General features: G+C 42.5%; 1 protein-coding gene across 2 annotated transcripts in view; it reads left to right on the top strand.

Moving 5' to 3' along the window:
• The first annotated feature begins 4444 nt into the window (after positions 1–4444).
• Positions 4445–24306, top strand: part of wwc3 (WWC family member 3) — a 223241-nt gene continuing 203379 nt past the window's right edge. For both annotated transcript variants that reach the window (XM_041211908.1, XM_041211909.1), the window contains exon 1: positions 4445–4702. In XM_041211908.1, the coding sequence (XP_041067842.1) occupies positions 4572–4702 (131 nt within the window). In that variant the 5' untranslated portion in view covers positions 4445–4571. The remainder of the gene's footprint in view (positions 4703–24306) is intronic.

Here is a 24306-nt window from a genome sequence, read left to right on the forward strand (position 1 = left end):
TAGCGCCTATAAGACTAATTCATTTCTGCATGCCTATCCTATTATGGAAGTCATCTCTACTGAAAAAATGAATTATCCAGCATCAGTCTTCAACCTTCCAATCTCTGTGAAAGAAAACACCATTGGACTTTGATTCTGGACTCACGTGAAAGTATAATTTTTTATTCTGTCATCTGTAAATCTTTTTTCCTATATGCCCCCTCTTTTATTGTATGAGTGAAAAAAGAGGATACATTGCGACCCCTGCTCTCACATTGCAACATGTGTATGTGAATAAACGACCCCTCTGAGTTTACCCTATCTTGAGTTTGCTGTGGGGTTATTAATAAAGATTGGATCACACCAAAACTGAGGGATTGGGAAATACCATTTATAAAGGGGGAAATCAAAATTAAAACAACTTTCTGTTTACGAATGGGTGATGACAGGAAAAATCAGGGCTTCTTAAATTAAACCCCCTCCTGTCTGTAACACCCCCCAATTATATCATCCTTTAATCCTCGATACTTGAAGGAATATAAGATTAGTCTATGCAACTTGTTGCCATAATTTAACCCTTTTATTCCCAGTATCATTTTGATGAAGCTGCACTGCACCCACTCCAAGGCCAATAAATCCTTCTTGAAGTGTGGGGTGCAGAACTGAATGTAGGCGATTCTCCGGCTACAATTGCATGGATAAGAATAAAATCAGGCATCCTGCCTAGCTGGGTGACAGATGTGAGCTGTTGGAGGAGGATTGTACATCAACTATGTCATAGGCTGCAGACAGGTCAAGAAGGAAGAGGAATCATTTAACATGGTCACAGTCACTTAGGATCAGGTGGCTTTGATAAAGGCTGTGTTGGTAATGTTGTAGGGGTAGAAACCTGAGTAGAAGGATTCACATATGGAGTTCTGTGAAAGATGGACATGGAGTTGGGAGGTGACAACATGTTCAGGGATCTCGGAGAGGGAAGGGATGTTGGAGATGGGGTGGTAGTTTGCAAGGACGGGGGGGTGGTCAGCGATTTTTGGAGAGAGGGTTGATAACAGCAGATAACGGAGTGGGAACCTTTAACAAAATCAGCTAACATGGGGAGTTAGGAGGTCAGCAGTTTGGTGGGAATAGGTTTGAAAGAGCAGGAAGTGGATCTCATGGGCAAAATGAGTTCAGAGAGAGGATGATGTGAGATAGGAGAGAAACTAGAGTAAAATACAAATTCAGGGCTAGGGCAGGAGGGAACCTTTGGTCCAGGGGGCTAGAAGGGAGGGAAGCAGCAGAGCCAGCTGAACAGATTACCTCAATTGTTGTGACATGGAAGTCCATGAGCTCCTTGTACTTGCTTTTGGAGACGAGAGTAGAGGAAACAGAGGAGAGGGGTTTTATCAGATGGTTTATGTCGAAGAGAAGGTGGGGTAACAAAAACAGAACATGCTGGAAAAACTCAGCAGGTCTAACAGCATCTGTGGAGAGAGAAACAGAGTTAATCTTTCAAGTCCGTATGATCTTCTTCAGAGCTAAAGAGAAGTAAAAATGTGATGAAATTTATCCTGCTTAAGGGGGAATGGAGCAGGTGAAGCTGGATAGGCCAGCGACAGGTGGAGGCAGAGCAGAGATTGACAGAGATGTGTTAATATTAGTGCTACTGGCTAAAGGAAGTGCTGATAGTGGCATTAATGTTAGAAAGCAGAATGTGATAATGGCAGGACAAGGGTAAGCACTCTGGAAAGAACAACATGAACAAGTGACAGATGGCCCTTGTGGGGGGGTGGGATGGGGGGAGAGGACAGTGGTGGGGAAGACGATTGAAAATAGGATAAAAGGTGAGGATAAAACAATGAATAAAAATGTAAATAAATAAAAATAAGTGGATAAAAATTAAAAATTAAGAAATGAAAATAAATATTGAATATAAAGGGGATAAAAAAGGGGTGAGGATGGAGGAGAGGGTTCATGGTCTGAAGTTGTTGAATGCAATGCTAAGTCTGGAAGGCTGTAAAGTGCCTAGTCAGAAGGTGAGGTGCTGTTCCTCCAGTTTGCGTTGGGCTTCACTGGAACATTGCAGCAGGCCAAGGACGGACATGTGGGCATAAGAGCAGGGTGGAGAGTTTAAATGGCAAGCGACAGGAAGGTCTGGGTCATGCTTGCAGACAGACTGAAGGTGTTCCGCAAAGCAGTCACCCCGTCTGCATTTGGTCTCTCCAATGTAGAGGAGACCACATTGGGAGCAACGAATGCAGTAGACTAAATTGAAGGAGGTACAAGTGAAGCGTTGCTTCACCTGAAAGGAGTGTTTGGGCCCTTGGACGTTGAGGAGGGAGGAGGTAAAGGGGTAGGTGTTGCACCTTCTGCAATTGCATGGGAAGGTGTCATGGGAGGAGGATGAGGTGTTGGGGTGATGGAGGAGTGGACCAGGGTGTCCCAGAGGGAATGGTCCCTACGGAATGCCGACAAGGAGGGGTGAAGGGAAGATGTGTTTGGTGATGGCATCATGCTGGATTTGGCGGAAATGGCGGAGGATGATCCATTGAATGCGGAGGCTGGTGGGGTGAAAAGTGAGGACAAGGGGGATCCTATCATGGTTCTGGGAGGGAGAGGAAGTTCTGAGGGCAGAGGCACAGGAGCTGGTTTGGACATGGTTGAGGGCCCTGTCAACTACAGTGGGTGGGAAACCTCAGTTAACGAAGAAGGAAGACATGTCAGAAGCACCATTTTGGAAGTGACAAAATTGGAACAGATGCGACAGAGGCGAAGGAACTGCGAGAATGGGATGGAGTCCTTACAGGAATCAGGGTGTGAGGAGCTGTAGTCGAGGTAGCTGTGGGAATTGGTGGGCTTATAATGAATATTGTTGGCTGTCTATCACCAGAAATTGAGATGGAGTGGTCAAGGAAGGGAAGTGTCGGAGATGTGAAGGTGATGAAGGGGTAGAAATTGGAAGCAAAATTGATAATTTTTTCCAGATTCAGATGAGAGCATGAAGCAGCACCGAAACAGTCATCGATGTACTGTAAAAAGAGTTGTCGGAGGGGCCTGAGTAGGACAGGAACAAGGAATGTTCCACATCCCCCATAAAGAGACAGGCATAACTGGGGCCCATGGGGGTACACATAGCCACACCTTTTATTTGGAGGAAGTGAGACAATTTTAAGGAGAAATTGTTCAGTGAGAGAACAAGTTCAGCCAGACAGAGGAGAGAGGTGGTAGTTGGAGATTTGTTCGGGCCTCTGTTCAAGGAAGAAGTGGAGAGCTCTCAGACCATCCTGATGGGGAATGGAGGTGTAGAGGGATAGGCCATCCATGGGGAAGAGGAAGCGGTTAGGGCTAGGCAACTGGAAATTGTTGATATGGCATAAGGCATCAGAGGATTCGCAGATGTAGGTGGGAAGAGACTGGACAAGCGGAGAGAGAACGGAGTCAAGATAGGAAGAAATGAGTTCCATGGGGCAGGAACAGGCCAACACAATTGGTCTACTGGGACAGTCCTGTTTGTGGATTTTGAGGAGGAGTTTGGGGTTACCTTTGCATTCCAGGATGATTCTGGAATGTTGAGCGTTTTGGCAGTGGAGAGCAAAATTATGGTGTTTTATGTGATCAAGTCAGATCTGGCAACGGATGGTTAAACCTGTTGTCTTCCATAGACGTTCAAGTCTATGCCCCTTGGACCTAAGGGAGTGGAGATGAGGGCTCTACCAAGGTGACAGGGTATATTTGTTTTAATGGGTATGGAAGGTGGAGAGGGTGTGATTAAGCGGTAGCTGCACAGCAAGCTCCCACAAACAACAATAATATAAATGGCCAGATCATCTGTTTTTGGTTGTGTTGAGTGAGGGCTAAATATTGGCCCAGAACATCGGGGAGAAGTCAGCTGTTTTTCTTTGAAATGCTTCCATGGGATCTTTACTGACCACCTGAGTGGGGGTTGACAGGTCTGCAAGGCAGCACCTCCGACAATGCAGCACTTACGCTGCACTGGAGTGTCAGCTTGGATGACAAAACCACTTCTATAGCCACAGTATCTCACGCCGCATAAATAAAGCGACAGGCAGCGTTATTGAAGCAGCTACTCTATTATATGTAAAAAAAAAAGGCAGTAAAGCGCCAAATGACTAGCTTCCCTTTTCCAACTGGCATTAAAGCCCAGAGTTTCTTTCCAGGCAGGACACATTCCAGGCGACTGCACAACTTTTGCAAAGGCCATTCTCCCTCCAAAGAAAATTGGTGGGGGGGAGTTTTCATAACAAACTTGGGCCAAATTCTTTCTGAATATGAGAAATAAAACATTTTTAAAAAAAAAAATTACAAACTGAATTGAAGTTCTGCCTGGTTTGGGATTGGCTGGCTCTGGTATATATTAATAATTAATCACCTCAGAGGGAGAGAGAGTTGGGGGGGGGGGGTAGTTTTATGCAAATAGCCATACCAATAAGGAATAAGACAGCGATCCCGGGCCAACAGCGACGCAACATGGAGGAGCAGAGGTAGAGAGACCGAGCCATGAGAGTGGAGCCGGCCGCTTTGGGAGCCATCAGTCCAGGGTTCGGTGCCGCTCTTGCGGGGGAATGCGTTAGGGGGCTGAGGGGGGAGCGATGCCGAGGAGGAGGTCGAGCGGGGAGCTGCCGCTGCCCAACGGCTGGGAGGAAGCCCGAGATTTCGACGGCAGGATCTTCTACATCGATCACAACACCCGGCAGACGAGCTGGATCGACCCGCGGGACAGGTAGACCGGCTGGAGCGGGAGAGTGGCGGGGGTTGGGGGGAGTGGGGAGGGTGGGGGTGGGGGGGAAGTTGTGGGGGGGGGGGTGGGCGGTGGTGGTGCTGCTGCTTTACGACTACAAACTCACACATACTTGACTGGGGCGGGGAGTGGAGAACGGAGCAGCCGATGTTACTGTAACTATTCACTCGATACTGTGAACCGACTGAAACAATGTATCGGGCGGCGGGATTGACACTGGGTAGCGAGGGCTGGGCTCTCCCTGACAGGCAACTCCTAGGCTGGCTGTCACTCGGCCACTGTCTCTTTAACTCACTTCTCGAACCACTCTTTCACCATCATTATTACTTCTATATTTTATCAAATATGGGATAGGGCTGCATTTTAATTCCCTTCCCTCTTCAACTAACTTCCCCCCCTCCCTTCTCCTCCTCACTGCACTGAAGGCAGATTTCCAAACGTTGGTATTTTTGGAATAGACCTCTCAGATTTTTTGTTTTAAAAAAAGAATGTTTGTTCTCCCCAACTCACTAATGAGCATTTTTTGAAAAAAAAAATGAGTTGTTGGTTATCACATTGTGTGATCTGTTCTGCCAGTGTTGGTTATTGTTAGAACTGACCCCCCCTCCCTCCCTCCCCTTTCTCTTCAACCCACCCAAATAGAGGAAATTCCACATCCACATCCTGCTATTTAATTTTTGTATGTGTTTTCCCTCTCGATTTTTTTTTGCTATTCAGGCTGGTGATAACAATTGTAATACAGTTGGAATATTCTGTAAGTGCAAAGCAGACATGGGGAATGGGTCTCAGTGTACATCAGGCACATTCTTGGCTTATCTCTCCATTTTTGTATCTTAAAAAGATTAAATTCTCAGTTGCTTATTGTAGGCACCATTTTTGGGGTGGGGGGGGTGTAAAATGGAGGTTATGTGGAAATATCCTGGGATAAACTGACTATTTTTGGGGTGTGGAAGTATCCTGCTATCTTCCAGAGGGTATTTATTACAAAGCTGAAGAGAACTATTTGTTCAGAAGGGCTGGAATTATGAACATGGTGTACAAAACTGCTTAATATACATTGAATACTTTGAGCATGGCAACCATCCAACAGATGTGTTTTCATATCAGCTTTTTCTGGTACTAGCCTGTTGGAATTGTTATAGTTCGAGTGATTTTTAAAAAGGTACTTGCCTTGCTTGACCTCAGGATGTTCCTAGATGCCCCAGAGCCAATTAAACACCCTTTTTTAGCATAGTCATTGTAATATTTTACATTTGACTTGTTTTCCTGAAAATTACTCTAACATGTTGTAGCATTCTATTGAGCAGCCATAGTGAACTTGTTTTATACCACCTGCTTCTTAGTTTTCTGGGTACATTTTCATTGCTCTTTGTGAGAGTTTGCTGTGTGTAAATTGGTTGCTGCGTTTCCTTCATTACCGTAGTGACTACACTTCAAAAAAATTACTTCATTGGCTGTAAAGTTCTTTGGGATGTCCTGAGGTTATACAAGTTGCTACATAAATGCAGGTTCTCTTCTTTTATTAAGCATGATACCAAGAGTGTAATATGGAAAGGTTTCAAATTTCCATTCTGGGAACAAATTGTCCCTCTTTTTCATCTCAATGTGAAACCAGACTTCTTGATTGGATTTAACACTTGCGGATGGATTTGAAAAGAGAATTGCATTTTTGTTTTCTTGCGTTTTAGACTGAAAGTCTTCAGAAGTAAAGGCAGTTTTGTGGATCCACATGGCAGGTGGTCATTGGCTATAAACATATCGATGAACAAAAGACACAGAATAGAATAATAGCTTACCCAAGCTTGAAATGATGTTCTATGATACTTGCTATATTTTTTTGAAAAGTGAGTAGAATAAATTCCTACAAATGCTAATGTTCATGCACTAATATTAGAGTGTAATTTCTAATAGTCCATTCCATTCATAATGGAGTCCTTTATGACTCTGACTGTCACTTGGAATTTTGCTGGCTCCCTCTTGAATAGTTTAGGATTAAAAATTAAAAGGAGAACTTGAATTAGAAACATTCACTGCTGAGAGATAAATAAAGAAATAAATTTGTTCTTGCATATCGCAGTTACATAAATAAACCCGTCTCAACTGCTCTTGGTGTGTGTTATATAATTAGAAATGAAATAGATGGACATGAAAAACATGGGCAATATACAATATATAACATAAATAAAATTCATGTGATTGTGTAATTACATGCAATTATAAATCCAAGTATATCAGAGTTGGTTCAAATTCCATACAATTATAAATATGTATTTGATGTATCTTATGAAATATCCATTTGGGGATAGCTTTTGCAAACTTGTAAAATTATGAATATATAAAATATGTGTATATATAGAAGTGAATATACAAAGCCTTGGAGAGGGTGCAGAGGATGAGGCATTTCAATTACATGGAGAGGTTGAAGAAGCTGGAATTGATCTCCTTGGAGCAGCGAAGGTTAAGAGGAGATTTAATCAGCTGGATTTTTACTCTGCCCCTGGAAGGAATGTTGGTTCCAATCTGGCCAGCTTTATAAAAGGCTGGTACAGAATTTACACTATCAGCTGACTAACTCAGTTCTGTGGGCAAGTTGAGAAGCTTCTTCTCAAAAAATGCTTTGAGCAAATGTGAAACTTTCCATAATTCACTTTTTTCAAGAGAAAAGGTAAACGTAATTCAGTTTTGTTTCCAAACCGTTTGAACTTATGTATATCTTAATTAAAATATTTATTATTGATGTGCTGTATTATCGGTATTCTAATGCCATATGATGGACATAAATTATATATCAGAAACGAGTCACATGAAAATTAAATCTTCTGCAGCGTAACTGATTCTTGTTACTGTGCCAAGGGCCTTTTTTAAATGGGTCACTGGTTGTTGATGTATCTATTCTATTTCTACTATATAAACATTTGTGTGTGCAATTTATTAGTAAACTACTTTAAAAAGCCTGTTTTTCAGGCACACTTCTCACTCTAGCTGCTGTATGCAAATCTTGTCAGGCCAAGTTATGCAGATTTGCACGTGCTTTCCTTTCTGTGTCACAATGAGGGTGGAACACGGAGTTCGAGGTACTAGCGCCAAGCACAAAGAAATTGGGATTTAGTTCCTACGCTCATCTTCTTACGCAATTGGCTGCATGCTTGAGTGGTACTAGTGCATCAAAAACAGTTCATACACTTGCTTGTGAGTTTTGAAGATTTGTTGTACAAATAGTTTTCAGAATATGCAATGTATAAGCGCCAGATGCTGGAGAGTGTTCACTGGTTACTAAGCAACAGGATGTACGGTATCTTATGTCGTGGCTGCATGCTCATTGTTTGAAGTGTGTATTCAGTGCAGGACTTAGCTGTTGAAGACCCATGGCTCACAGTGACAACTGTCTGCCTAGCTCAGAAATAAAGATGTCACAGTGGAGTTACCCCCTCAGTAAAGGAATGGCAACATTTTCTTTGCTCACAAATAGAGCACAGTGGCCCAACATAAGAACAGGAGTAAGCCATTCAGCCCTTGAGCCTGTTAGAGCCGGACTCCCTGGTGTAGCTTTGAGTTTGAGTTTTTGCTTTTGCTACGCGAAAGTTGGAGTTTGTGTGGCCAACTGATCTAATGCAAGTCATCTCTTAAAGATTTCTGCCCAGCAACAGTGACTAGCCCTCAAATAGTACATAATTGGCTGTAAAATGATCCAGAACATTCTGAGGTTGTGTGTTAAATAAATGCACCTCTTTCTCTTACATGCGCTTTCTCTCTCACTCTAGCATTCTAGAGAATACTATTATATTTGTGATTTGCAAGTTAGGCAGTTGGCATTTCATCACAATATTTTAAATTTGTTGCACTTGCCATGAGTTAATCTAACAAAACATCCTATCCCCACTAAAAGTCACACTTTGTGGACTTATTTCCATTTGTGAATTTATTAAATGATAAGTATTTTTCAACCTGTTCTGATGCATTTCTCTTGGTTTTTGCAAATGTCATTCTTTTCTTGCCTTACTGCAGTCTGCTTGTCAGGATCTCTGTCATATCCATGCTGTCATTCTGCTCCTGCCTTTCCATCAAATTTCTCATCCTTTGTTGATCTCAGTTCTCTTTTGTTGCTGGTTTTAAAATTGTCACTGTGTCTTCCCCTCTCTTTCTGCCTGTTTCTCTCTCTTTCTCTGTCTCTGTGTGTATCTTTCTCTCTGCCTCTCTCCTGCTGTGCATTTGTTTAACATTGACCTTTTTTCTTATTCACTCATGGGATGTGGGCGTCGCTGGCTGGGCCAGCATTTATTGCTCATTCCTAATTGCCCTTGAGAAGGTGGTGGTGAGCTGCCTTCTTGAACCGCTGCAGTCCATGTGGTGTAGGTACACCTACAGTGCTGTTAGGGAGAGAGTTCTGGGATTTTGACCCAGCAGTAGTGAAGGAATGGTAATGTATTCCCAAGTCAGGATTGGGGTGAGTGGCTTGGAGGGGAACTCCTGGTGGTGGTGTTCTCATGTGTCTGCTGCCCTTGTCCTACCAGATGGTAGTGGTCGTGGTTTTGGATGATGCTGTCTAAGGAGCTTTGAGTTCCTGAGGTGCATCTTGTAGATGGTACACACTGCTGCCTCTGTGCACCGGTGGTGTAGGGAGTGAATGTTTGTGGATGGGCTGCCAGTCAAGCAGGCTGCTTTGTCCTGGATGGTGTGTGTCAAGCTTCTTGAGTGTTATTGGAGTTGCACTCATCCAGGCAAGTGGAGAGTATTCCATCATGCTCCTGACTTGTACCTTGTAGATGGTGGGCAGGTTTTGGGGAGTCAGGAGGTGAGTTACTTGCTGCTGGATTCCTAGCCTCTGACCTGCTTTTGCAGCCACAGTTTTTATATGGTTAGTCCAGTTCAGTTTCTGGTCAATGGTAACCCCCAGGATATTGATAGTGGGGGATTCAGTGTTGGCAATGCCATTAAACATTAAGGGGCAATGGTTGGATTCTCTCTTGTTGGAGATGGCCATTGCCTGGCACCTGTGTAACGCAAATGTCACTTGCCATTTGTCAGTCTAAGCCTGGACATTGTCCAAGTCTTGCTGCATTTGAACAAGGACTGCTTCAGTAACTGGGGAGTCATGAATGGTGCTGAACATTATAAATCATCAGCGAACATCCCCACTTCTGACCTTATGGAAGGAAGGGCATTGATGAAGCAGCTGAAGATGGTTGGGCCTAGGAATTTCTCAAGGGCAATTAGGAAAGCGCAATAAATGCTGGCCTAGCTAGTGATGCCCACATCCCATGAATGAATAAGAAAAAGGACAATGTTAAACAAATGTGCAGCAGACTACCCTGAGGAACTCCTGCAGTGATGTCCTGGAGCAGAGATGACTGACCTCCAACATCCTTTGTGCCAGGTATGACTCCAACCAGTGGAGAGTTTTCCTCCGATTCCTACTGACTCCAGTTTTGCTCGGGCTCCTTGATGCCACACTTAGTCAAATGCTGCCTTGATTGGATTGGCTGTCACAATTATGTCAATAGCATTAACAAACATTTAAACAACTAATTCTGTGCATTAGTGCATTCCTTCTTTGGTGTGTGCTGTTCAGTTAATATTGTTGAAGTTTTTTTTGATCTTTTATTGAATATTGTACACTTTGTCCTAAATATGGTTTGGATGATGTTGGGGTAACTCTTTCGAGTACAAACCCGTTTCCATCTGTTTCAGATGAAGTTACATTGTTTCATAGTTTGCCATTGTGAGATTTGAACTCTTGATCTTGGGGTTACAAGCCCAGTACCATAACCACTTGGCTATTTAGGCCAAGCATGATGTTGGGGTAGGGCCAGCGGGGTTAACCAAGTCATCATTGGATTCTTCAGTTTTGGAATAAGGGTTTTAAATAAACCACCTTGCAAACTGAATTCTCTTATTGTAATTTATAAAATTTTCATTGATTACTTAATCATTCTTTATAATTGATCGTGACCTGATCTCCAGTGACTGGCCTCTGCACCTAATGCAGCATCTTGGACCCTGGTGTTGTGCTCGGGACTGTCCACGGTTGCTGTTGTGTTGACTTGTTATGGACTGTGGCTGTGTCACCTAGGGCAGTTTGCTGATGCCTGATGGCTAATTCTATGGCTTAGCTCGTCCATATTTCGAGGGCATTTTCTCCATTGAGGATCCCACCCTCCCACAGGCATTCTAGAAATTTGGGTGCACTCTTTTTTTTCTCTAGGCAGTTACAGAAGGTTGCGGTTTTAATCCCTGCACTTCAAGTAATGTCTGAGTTTTTTTTTGCAACTTAAACCCTCATTTAGATGAAGCCAAGGGAGCTGTGGACAGTAAGGCCTAGAAATACACAGTTCTCTGCATGAAAATTAGCACTAAAAGGTCTTTAGCTTAGTAGACAGGAAGCATATTCTCACTGAGTCGAAATTGTGCCATTTGCCATGTTGAGAAAGCCCCTTATCCATGCAAATAAAGGGCCTTATGCTTATATGAAGCCCCAATGCAGGATTGGTTTGCTCTGAGGGCATTGGCTGCCGTCAAGAAAGCCAGATGGCTCATGAAGAATCCAGTACTGGCTGCAACCAACCAACAAGGTACCTTTTTAAACTGTATTTAACTGAATGCAAAGCCAGTAGGAGCTGCCGCAAAAAATAAATTGGTCTGTGCTTCAGTGATTGCAAGCCAATTGCCCTCACCCAAAAAAAGTGCTTCTGGTTCTTCTGAATGAACACTGAGCAAAATACAACAAACTAGTATAGGCTGACGTCAGCATGTACACTGTGTTTCAAACGTGTGTTTCTGGTTGTGGTCTTGTGCTGAACAACAAAAATGGGACGAGTGGAGGTAACTGAAATTGTAGATCTCTGACTGTGCTGTGTTCAATCTAAGTGGAACACCAGTGAGGTTGCAGACTCCGGAGAATTCTTTCTGGAAGCTGTAAACGTGCAACAGTTAATTGCTTCCAACCTGAGAGGGAAAGGAGGTATTGTAATCAGTGTCGTCTGTCTGTCTGCGAATGCAATAGCTTTGAAAGCACTACCGGATTTCAATCAAATTTCCAGCATGGTTTCAAGGAGCCAGTATCTCGAGAGGATTATTATTGGATCATATCCAATAACGACATTGAGCAATATTGTAGCTTCTGTTGGTATTTTTGAATGATTGTTCCTGCGATCAATCAAATTTGGATAGTGAGTCACTTTCTTGATAGCAGAGTGGTGGTCTATCAGTTTTACTTTACTTCCTCACTAAAATACAAATGTAGTAACTCAAGAAGATATAAAGTTGTTTTATTCCTTTTTTAGCAAGAAATAAAGAGAGAAAGACTCGCACTTGTATAGCACCTCCGATGACCTCAGGATGTCCCAAAGCACTTTACAATGAATTAAGTTCTTTTGTGTAATGACTGTTGTGATGTTGAAAATAGGGAAGCCAATTTGTGCACAGCAAACTCGCACAAATAACAATGTAATAATGGCCGGATGATCTGTTTTTTAATGATATTGGGTGAGAGACAAATATCTCCCAGGATGTTGGAGATAACTCCCCCACTCTTTGAAATAGGACTTTTTTATGTCCACACGAGAGGGCAGAATGGGTCTCAGATTAACATCTCATCCTAATGATGGCACCTCCAACAAGAAGTGCGATTAGTACAGCTGGCAGCTCATGTCTTGCACGCACACACCCTGTTCTGAGGTTCAGGCTAATTTAAGACATGGTGCATCGCATCAAAGTGAAGGATGATGGCATTGGGCTAGCTCAGACATTGTGCCACCCTGTGTCAGCATTAAGTAATTAAGGTAAGCTATAATGAAGGCAGTGGAAACGCATAGTTCCCTTAGCTTTGCTTCCTAATTTGCCTTTGTCTTTCTGCATTACACTAGCCCATGTTATGGATTCTCAGAATGAATTTTCCAATTTATAGGCGATTTTTTTCCAAGTAGCATTGTAAGGAATTACGGTTGAAACTGCAAAATCACTGTTCACAATGGATCCTCATGAGCAGCAATTCCCTTCTGAAACTGTCACCTCATTAAACTCTTTTCAGCTCTTTTGAAATCAACTTCCAATGGTCAGATGGCCATCTAGTTCTGAGGAGGGCATATAAGATTTTTCTGAAGTGTCAGTTTTGTTTTCCTTATGTATGTGTAACTCTTTAGTAGCTTCTGTTAACTCATAAGAGCCCAGTTGGCGCTCTGTATTCATCCATTTTGACAGGTAAATGGTTGAAAATGTCTCATCATTCCTATTGGTTAGATTAGGCAATTTTAAGAGACAAATGTTAAAAGATTTAAAATAAAGTCATTGCTGAATGTTTGCTTGTAAAAAGTACAGAAAAAAAAAATGAAATTGATGATGCAGAAGAGCCCCCGAGACTAGATTATAATGACCCGTGTTTCAAAAAGAGATGGCATAGTATCTGCTCCTTGGGACTTCTTGTAGTTTACATGACTCCCCTTAAGAGTCTCCTTCCCCATTATAATGTTCGGTTGAGGCCCAGACATTCCTTCAAATATCCATAGGATTGATTAAAGAAAATTTATGTCTTCATTTATATTATACATTTCACATTTCAGATTTACCTTGTCAGTTAAGCCAAGGTTTAGATTTTAAATACATATATATATTAGGTGCCAGCTGTGCCTCAGTTGGTAGCGACCTCACCTTTGAACTAAAAAGTGGTGGGTTCAAGTCCCACTCCAGAGAATTGAGAGCAAAATCGACACTTTGGTGCAGTACTGTGGTAGTGCTAGGGTGACGAAGGTGCCGTCCTTTGAATGAGATGTTAAACTGAGGCCCTGTCTGCCCTCTTGGGTAGATGTAAATGATCTCCTGGCTCTTTTTGAAGAAGAACAGGGGAGCTTGCTGTCCACGAATTGGTTGCTGCATTTCCTACATTGTAGCAGTGGCTGCACCTCCGATTAATTTGCTAAGCTTTAATCAGTTTGGGACATCCTGAGGCTGTCAACAGTGTATAAATGTGTAGGTCATTCTGCAGGCATAGATTGCCTTCTGACAGCTGGTCCTTCAAGCTTGCCCCATACCCATGTCTACAGCATCGTGACTAGGCATCCCCTGAGAGAGGCAAAAAACAGAAAAAAAACCAGGGGCCATAAGGCAGAAAAATTAAATCCTGAGAAATTCCCTTCTGACCCCCTTTAGGCTTTCAAATCAAGTTGAGGAGATCACATTGATTGTATGTAGTTAATTGTGATCCATGTGATTGTGACAAAGATAAACTTTCCCTCCTCATCCTTGACCTGTCCACAGCCTTTGACAAAGCTGACCACATCATCATCCTCCTCCAATGCCTCTCCACTATTGTCAAGCTGGGTGGGACTGCTCTGACCTGGCTCCATTCGTACCTACCTAATTGTATCCAGAGCACCACTTGCAATGGCTTCTTTTCCTGCTCCCACACTTTTTTTATATCTGGTGTCCAAAGATCTATCCTGGGCCCCCTTCTATTTCTTAAGTACATGTTACCCCTAGACAACAACGTCTGAAGGTCCAGTGTTAGCTTTCACATGTAGACTGGCGATACCCAGCTCTACCTCATCACCACCTATCTTAACTTCTCCACTGTTGCTAAATTATCAGACTGTTTATCTGACATCTAGAGCTGGATGAGCAACAATTCTCCCCAATTAAATATTGGGAAGACTGAAGCCATTGTTTTTGATCCCTTCTGTTCCCTAGCTACTGACTCCATTCCTCTCCCTGGCAACAGTTTGAGATTCAGCCAGTCTGTTCACAACCTTAGAGTCACAGCTGATACGAGATGAGGTTTTGACCTAATTTTCATGCTATCACTGAGATTGTCTATTTCCACCTCCATAACATCACTCGACTTTGCCCCTGTCTCAGTTCATCTGCTGCTGAAACCCTCTTTCATGCCTTTGTCACCTCTAGATTCAATTATTCCAATGCTGGTTTCCCACATTCTACCTTCAGTAAACAGGAGGCCATCCAAAACTCTGCTGTCTGCATCTTGACCCACAGCAAGTCCTATTCCCCTGTGCTCGCTGTGTTACATTGGCTCCTGGTCAAGCAATATCTTGATTTTAAAATTCTCACCCTTTTGTTTTCAAATCCTTCCATGTCCTTGCCCCTCCCTATCTCTGTAATCTCCTCCAGCCCCACAACTCTCTGAGATATTGGCACTCCTCTAATTCTGGCCTCTTGTGCGTTCCCAATTTTAATTGGTCCACCATTGGTGATGGTGCCTTCAGTGGCCAAGGGCCCAAGCTATGGAATACCCTCCATACACCTCTCTACTTTGCTTTCCTCCTTAAAAACCTACCCCTTTGACCAGGCTTTTGGTCATCTGACCTAATATCTCCTGATGTGGCTTGGTGTAATACTTTGTTTTATAATGCTCCTGTGAAGTGCCTTGGGTTGTTGCATTCTGCCTAGCAGCCCCTTGAAGTGAGGATGCTTGCCACATGCCAAGAGCTTCTGCGTGAAGTCTTTTTAACATGGGGAGGGTGTTGTGCTGCAGTTATCACACCATTCTGGCTGACCAGGAAACTCCTGCTCTTACCACTTGCCATAAGCGTATCAGAAAGATTTACAGATTTACAATCAACCTGCTTGACCATGCCACGAACGCACCTTCAGTGGCCATCAAGTCCTGGGTTGAGACTCAAACCAGGAATTTCTGGCTCAGAGGTAGCGTCGCTACCTGCTGCACCACAAGACCTTCTGATATTCCATTACATTAAAGGCGGTGTTTAAATAAAAGTTTTTGTTGTTAATCTAAAATCTTAACGAAAAAGAGAACCCTAGAACAAATTGCCTATCGCAATTCATTTCATAAGTTATTTTTGATGGTAGATGGGTCAAAGTGCATAAAATGCCCAGTCATATTTCTCACAATTTAAAAAAAAAACTATAAACTAAACTACGCTTGTTGCTGAAATCTGCTTTAGGCTCTGAGAAATCTGTGCTGTGCCAGTTGATGATCAGTACAAAGTCTCCATGCTTTTCTACGCTCCGAACACTTGGAGATCAGTTGTGATCTAACAGAATGGTGAAGCAGACTCGAGAGCATAATGGCTTACTTCTGTTCTAGCTAGAGTTAGTGCAATGGGATATCTGTGCCTACCTCGCTACACGACTCAGAAGGTGTATTTGTGTGGTAAATGGGTGTCGTAAATAGACTTTGAGAGCATAGCTTTTAAATTGACAATGTTGCAAAATTGGTCATTTTTCCCAATTCAAAACCAGTAGTTGGTAACTGTTGTCCTTCATCTAGATGATGATGATTTTTATGTTATATTTACATATGTAATGGTACACATGCAGCACACAAATGATAGTTTGAGCTGCCAACTTTCATTGTGGTTCAGCTGTACTATATCTTCTGAGACCATCCAAGTTGGTGATGGAATAGCTTTTTGTTAACTTTGTCCCATTGCTGTAGCAGTTAGGATAATCCAAAGTCAATAGGGCATCAAGATACATGTCTAATCCTTTGTGAGTTGGATAAGTATTTAAAAAAAATAAAGGACCTGCTTTCATAAGGTGCTTTATAGCCGATAAAGTACTATCTGAAGTGTAGATACAGTTGCAATGTAAGAAATTCAACAACCAGTTAACACATAGCAAGTTCCCAGAAACAGTGCTGTGCTAATGACCAGATAACATGTTTTAGTGGTGTTTGATTGAGGGAGCAGTGTTTGTCTTGGACAAATGTGTGGATGATGAATTATTTGGATTAGGAGGAAAATGGGCTGTTCATTTGTGCAGGTGAATAAACTGTCGTACGGTCTTTTTGTGTACTTTGCTTTGTTCCTTTTCTGCAGCTTTACTGATTTGAAAAACAACCATGTTTGAGTGTTCATTATCCTTGTGCATTTAAGTCTAAGCTGGCCATTTCATGTAAGAAGGCCATTGGACCAAGGTGACATGGTAATTGGTTCACTCTCTCTTGTGATCCGCTTCCTCTTTCATGCCCCCAAGTACCTAAACCCCAGTCCCAGGAGAGTGCCTATATCGTATCCTTTTTACTGTTGAACTCCAGCTCTTTCAAGCTCTGCAGCTTTTCTGAATGAGGCCGTTTAGTTTCTGCCAATGGGTGCCAAGTTGTAGGAAGTCTTGAGCCGTGGCTGTATGTTTACAGGGAGCTGAATCAATACTGTTCAAATTAATTTCCTGGGCATTGGGCAGGAGACCAGTGTCTCTACTGCCTTGGACTGGATTTCTGCTCAGTGCCACATCATTAAAGCAGCATTCAGTTGGAAGTGAGATGTTTGATGACAAATTAATCAAGGAATTGTATGAAAACTTTTTGGGAAGAATGTTGCTGTAAATAGTTGCTTGGTAGTACAGAACTTGAGTATTGCTGAAAGAAGAGACATGCTGTTAAAGCTTTTGTCTTACACTCATCAGGACAAACAAAGGAATGCCAAATTTCAAAGTGATCAACAAGCATAAGAAAAGGGTGCTGATTAGGGACATAGGAACATAGGAGCAGGAGCAGGCTATTCAGCCCATAGAGTCTGCTCTGCCATTCAATATGATGATTGCTGGTCACCCACTTAAGTGTCTTTTTCCCACACTACCCCCATATCCATTTTATGTTGTTGGTATTTAGGATCTGTCAATCTCTACTTTAAGCATACTCAATGGACTGCATGAACATTCACAGTCATCTGGGATAGAGAATTCCAAAGATTCACAATCCCCTAAGTAAAAACATTTCTCCTCCTCTCAGTTGTAAGTGGTTTCCCCCTTTATTTTGAAATTGTGTCCCCTGGTTCTAGGCTCCCCAACCAGGGAAACATCTGTATCTACCCTGTCTATCCCTTTAAGTATTTTGTAGGTTCCAATGAGATCACCTCTCATTCTTCGAAACTGTAGAGAATACAGGCCCAGCTTCCACAATCTCTCTTCATAGGACAGTCCCGCCATCCTGGGAACAAGCCTTGCGAACCTTTGGTGCACTCCCTCTATGGCAATAATATCCTTCCTAAGGTAAGGGGACCAAAACTGCCTACAGTACTCCAGGTGCAGTCTAACTAAGGTCCTATACAATTGAAGCAAGACTTCACTACTCCTGTACTCCATCATCTTGCGATAAAGGCCAACATACCAATAACTTTCCTAATTGCCTGCTGTGCCTGCATGCAACTTATTGATGAGAACAACCAGTTCATTTTGTACATCTGCACTTTCTAATCTTTTATCGTCTAACAAATACTCTGTGCATGTGTTCCTCCCAGCAAAGTGGATAACCTCGCATTTTTGCACATTATATTCCATGTACCATGTTCTTGCCCACTCACTAAGTCTGATCAAATCCTCTTGAAGCCACTTTGCAGCTTCCTCACAACGCACATTCTCACCTAGCTTTCTGTCATCCACAAACTTGGAAATATTTACATTTGGTCCCTACATCCAAATCATTAATATATGTTGTGAACAGCAGGGGCCTGAGCAATGATCCTTGTGGTACCTCACTAGTCACAGCCTGCCAGTGAGAGAATGACCCGTTTATTCCTATTCTGTTATTTGCCGGTGCTTAATCCATGCTAGTATATTACCTCCTATCTCATGTGCTTTAATTTTTCTAATCAACCTCCTGTGGGGGACTTCATCAAAAGCCTTCTGAAAATCAAAATCCAAGTATATTATGTCCACCAAATCCCCTTTATCTTGTTAGTAACATCCTCAAAAAACTCCAGCAGGTTCGTCAAATATGATTTCTCATTCATAAATTCATGTTGACTTTGCTGAATCAGATTATTATTATCCGAGTGTCCATTTATCACATCCTTTTGAACAGATCCTAGCACTTCCCTTCTACTGATGCAAGGCTAACAGGTCTATAGTTCACTGTTTTCTCTTTCCCTGCCTTTTAAATAGTGGAGTGACATTTGCTACCTTCCAATCTGCAGGAACCCTTCCAGAATCTATAGAATTGTTGGAAGATGATCACCAATTCATCCACAATTTCCATAGCCACCTCTTTCAACAATCTGGGATGTAGATCATCGGGTCCCGAGGACTTATCAATCTCCAGTCATATTAATTTCTCCAATACAACCTTCTTATTAATACAAATTTAGTGGCAAGATTAGTTGGCAAGTTGACGCTGGTTGAGGCATTGCGATGGAGAATGCACCAGAGAACTATTGTCCCTCATGCTTTTGTTTAATTCACAAAAGGTGGAATGCCTGGACTTATTCTTTTTGCCTGCAGAGGACAGATCCTTCTGTATGAATGTATGGAGCTTCTAGCAAGCTTATGTGAGCCACGTTGCGAACCCGACAATTTAAAAAATTGGTTCTTTTTGTAATTCTTAGCACACTCAGGATTATTCAGCAAGCACTGTCCAATCGTGGAATCACGTCTATCGTTGGACATTATGTTCTGAGCTTTGCCAGCACAGATTGGTTGAGTACAGTCAGTATTCTGCCTATTGTGAACAGCTGAAGGGATGTGCTTTTTGGTACGATCTGCCAGTCATTGGGATGTACGGCCTACATACCTGCCATCGCATTGGCACTGAAATTCATATACAGCATTACTAATGTGTGTGGTAGGTAGAACACCTTTTTGGCTTGATGGCAGCATCCTGTTAGTGGAAAATACCGCTCATGTTGCAACTGCATAGTAGCAGCATGAAATGGCCAGCTTCACCTGTTGCTCAAAATGTTTTTGCTGTAATGCATCTCAGGTCTGAAAGAATTTCTCCACTGTGTGAAAGTGTATAAGTTAAAACAATATACATTTCAGGATGAAAAGTAAAATCTATAAATGCTGGAAATCTGAAATAAAAACAGGAAATGCAGAACAGTCCAACATCTGTAAAAAGAAAAGGGAAATCACAACATTCTTGGTCCTGTTCTGCTGAAAACTCATAACCTGTCTTTTCTCTTGCCAGATGTGAACTTTCCTGCTGTTTTGTATTTCTGACATTTTATGTGTCTTACAGATTTTATGTACCATATGAAATGAAACACATTTCAGTAGAAGTAATAAATGCATCACTAAGGATTGTAACATGTGAATGTAAGAATGATGACTTGAGATGTGACCATGTGAAAACCACTACTTCATTGGCAAGAGGGACATTCTACCAGCTGTGCGCAAGTCACAGGAATGACTCTCGAGGTGGTCAAGCAGCATCACTTGCTTATTATGTGTTGACTGTGGCTCAAAGGTAGCACTCTTGCTTCTGACTCAGAAGGTCCAAACCCACTCCAGGGGCTTGAGCACCTAATCTAGCCTCACACTTGAGGGCTGTACTGAGGCTGCACTGTTGGAGGTGTAGTCTTGTTGGAGGTGCAGTCTATCAGATGAGCTATTAAACCAGGTCCCAGTTGTGTTCTTGGGTGGATGTGAAAGTTCCAAATGCACTATTTTAAAGAAGTTCTCCATGGTGTACTGACCAACACTTATCCCTCATCAGCACTAAGACCTGGTGATATATTTTTATTGCCGTTTGTAGGAGTTTGCTGTACACAAATTGGCTTCTCATATTTCCTACACTCTCAGCAGTGATTACATTTCAGGAGTACTTCACTGGTTCTAAACTGCTTAGGGAGATCCTGAGTTCATGAAAGACACTATAGAAACGCAAGGTTATTCAGAGCAAAATTAAAATCTTTTCATAATGAAAAGTGCTGCTCTTGCTTGCAGAATAAGTGAATACAGGCTGAGCATCAGTCATGTTGCTTCCTCACTTCACTGAAAGGTTATGTGTGGAAGTGGTGAGTTTCCACTCAGCATGGTTGAGAATCTTACATCTGGAATGTAATTTCTGTCTCTCTCCAAACAGCAGGATTGAGATTGGATATTCATGAGTACCACATCCGTCTGTGGGCTTGCACTGTACAGGCTGGGGTGAAAGGGAGTGGTGGGTGTGGTGGATGGCAGGATTTGGATTTCCTATGAAATCCAATATTGGAATGGGAGCAGTAACATGAAACATCCCGTTCAGGAGATGAACTAAGTGTTGGGGTAATGTTGATCAGATCTGACTATATTTCAGTGTTGTTTTGTGTAATATATTCTTACACATCTGCTGCCACACACTGCATGTTACAAGTCTCAACCACTGATTACACAAGTGACTTCTTCCCTTCTTGGGAGTGATGTTGACTTTACTACTACCCATACAGTATTTTGCTTCCATACTGCCTCGGGGAACTTGTAGTCATCCTGCAAGAATGCAGTTGAATAGGATTTTATGTGTTGTCCACACGTTGCAGTATGTGTTGTATTTGGGTTACTTGCCAAGACCATGGTTGTTACTCTAGAACATGTGCATCACAGGGGCATTACTGAGGCATGACGCGGTTAGTTCTACTGTACAGAGTAATGATTTACCTGTACAAACTTCACCTGAAGCAATCTCACCCCTCCAAGTGTTTCAAAGTAGAACATTTTCCAGAATATCTCACTTGTGAAGACTGCTCTAAACTGCACTTTGATTTGGGCTCTTAACTGCCTGTGGATCAGTGTCATTAGAGTTTATACTTTGCTTTCTCTAATGTATAGGATTCAATAGCTGTTTATACACTGCCTTTAATCTACATAAGTATCTCAACCAGCTGCGACACAATTCTTAAAAAGAAAATTGGAATGTGAACCAAAGAAGTGGATAACAAGTGTATGAAATGCTGTTACTAAAATTGTTTTCTAAAATTTCTCTTGAAAACTCTCATCTGGCTTGCCCTCCTTTTGTTATGCAGTGGTGCCTGGCTGAGTTAGTTTTGCTGCTGTATTGATGAAGTAGAGTCAGACTCGTGGCAAAATGTGGTGAAAGTGCAAAAGACAACTTGAAAGATGAAGTAATAATAACTCCTGGGACAGTGCTAAATGCTAACCAGCTAAATCACTGGTTTGCAGGCACGTACACACCAAGTATGTAACATTTGATTAACACTTTAATTCTAAGTGTGACCATTTGAATTCCATCATTGAAATTCATAATCCTTTGTATTCAAATATTACAGCTTAATTTGCATTGAGTGCTGGTAGTTGCACGCTGACCACCACACAGTCTTGACCGAGCAGGACCTTGGTCCAGTGGCAAGTGGGTTCTAAAATAAGAGGCCAGGCTTTGCTGGGGAACATTAACAGGGTCTGTGCGTGATCATTTGTGGGTATATATGTGGTCATAGGTACACAGATTCCTCACGATCCCCCACCCTTATCATTAGGAAGCATAAGAGAAAAAAATATAAGTCACTGAGCAGTAGGAAATAGATGATGATGATGATGATAATAGAAGGGATTGCAAAGTTAAAGTCCGAGGCCTTGTGGAATAATGACAGCTTAGGATTCAGTATGCAGATGACACAAGTGTGTGTGTGTGTGTGTGTGTGCTTACTCAGAAACTGAGCTCCAGGTCAATGTTAGCACCTCTTCCTTCTCCGAAGCATATGAGAAAGCAGGCCTTTCATGAAACACCTGCAAAGGTCCTCTTCCAACTAGCTCCCAGAGCACGATATATCGTCCTGTTGATTGATTAAGATCAATGGTGAGATCCTGGAAAATGTGGACCATTTTCCATATCTTGGGAGCCTCCTCCCGATGAATGCAGACACAGATGACGAAATTTGTCATCGCCTCCAATGTGTCAGCTCAGCCTTTGGCCGACTGATTTAAAGAGTATTTGACGGCCACCATCTCAAACCCGAGGCTAAGGTCATGGTTTACTGGGCAGCAGTGCTCCCTGTGCTCCTATGCACTTCAAAGACTTGCACAACCTGCAGGCACCTCAAAGTACTGGAGCAGTCCCACCAGTGGTGCCTTCACAAGATCCTTCAATCCAGAGGCAAGAAAGACGGTCCAACAACAGAGTCCTCTCCCAAGCCAACATACCCAGCATCAAGGTGCCAATCACTCAAATCCAGCTCCAGTGGACAGGTTATGTTGTTTGTATGCCTGACACCAGACTCCCAAAGCAACTGCCTTACTTGGAATTTGGTCACTGCAAGGAACTCTCAAAAGGCCAGTGAAAACTATTTTGCGATGTCCTCAAAGCATCCCTGAAGAGGTCAAACATCCCCCCTGACACATGGGAGTCCCTGGACTGTGACTGACCAAGATGGAGAAGGATCATTCAGGAAAGACATTAACACATCGAGAGACCTTTGTTAGGAACACAGAGGTAAAGTTGAGGCTCCAGAGAGAGCACAAACTACCAAAAGACTCATCTGCCCAACCCTTCAAGCAGCAGCTGCCCTGCATGTGGCAAGTCCAATGCACAATGCAGAATCTATCAGCCACCTCGGAACCCATCAAACTGGAGTGGAAACAGCTCATCCTCAATCCCAAGGGACTGCCTAAGAAGAAGATATCTAGAGGAGATGGACTTTTCTGATTGCCCTCCCTTCAGGCAATGAGAGAGGTTTGACCACCTTGCATGTCATTTACTGTTCGAGCTTATTGTAAGACTGGTGTTATTCTGCATGCAAATAAGAGCTTCAAGTTTTAAAGAGAATGACTTGAGTTTATGTCATTCCTTTCCGGATGTCCCAATGCACTTTACAACCAAAGAAGTATTTTTGCAGTGTAGTCACTGTTATTATGTAGGAAATGCAGCAGCCAATTTGTGCACAGCAAACTCCTAAAAACAGCAATGTGATACTAACCTTCTGCCCCCTCAGGTGGGTGTAAACAAGTCTCTATGATGTTATTTGAAGAAGAGCAGTGCTGTCCTGGCTAATATTTATCCTTCAATTGCCATCACTAAAAAAAGATGGTCTGGTCATTATCTCATTTGTTGCTTGTGGGATCTTGCTGTGTCTGAATTGGCTGCCATGTTTTCTTGAACTTCAACAGTGGAGTGGACTGCACTTCAAAAGTACTGCTTTGGCAGTAAAGCACTTTGGGGTGTCATGAGATTGTGAAAGGTGCTATATAAATGCAAATTCTCCTTTTGCTCTTGGCTCTTGACCCATTCTATTCTGGGAGCTCATTGTGGGCAGCACAGCGACTCGGGTAGTATTGCTGGAGTTGGTTGCTCCATCTGCAGGACAGGGGTGCAAGGTTATCAGTATTAATGCTGACACCAGAAAATTTCTGCTGGTATTCTCTAGTCAGAGTGCAGTGTTATTAGGGGCTAACATGACCCTAATTTGTTTTGTGTTTCAAAATTTGTAAAATAATGTATTTGAAATGTGGAATATTGTTTGGTTTCTGTACATACAACCATAGAGAATAGGAACAGAAGTAGGCCATTCGGCGCCTGGAGCCTGCTCCACCATTCAATAATATCATGGCTGATCTGTTTGTTTCAAATTCCACATTACCATCTACCACTGATTAACCTTAGATTCTTGTTAGGCAAAGGAATTAATCTACCTCCACCTTTAAAAATATTCAATGACCCTGCCTCCTTCATCTTGGGAGGCAGAGAATTCCAAAATCGCACAATCCTCTGAGAGAAAACATTTTCCCTCATCTCCTAATTTTAAAACAGTGTCCCATAGCTCTGGACTCACCCACAAGAGGAATCATCCTTTTCCACTTACACCTTGTCAAGACTGTTCAGGATCTTATATACTCTTCTAACCTCCAATGGAAACAAGCCCAATCTGTGCAACCTATCCTCATAAGACATCCTACTCATTCCAGTATCAATCTGG

This window comes from Carcharodon carcharias, chromosome 18 (assembly GCF_017639515.1).
Source record: "Carcharodon carcharias isolate sCarCar2 chromosome 18, sCarCar2.pri, whole genome shotgun sequence".
Classification (NCBI taxonomy): domain Eukaryota; kingdom Metazoa; phylum Chordata; class Chondrichthyes; order Lamniformes; family Lamnidae; genus Carcharodon; species Carcharodon carcharias.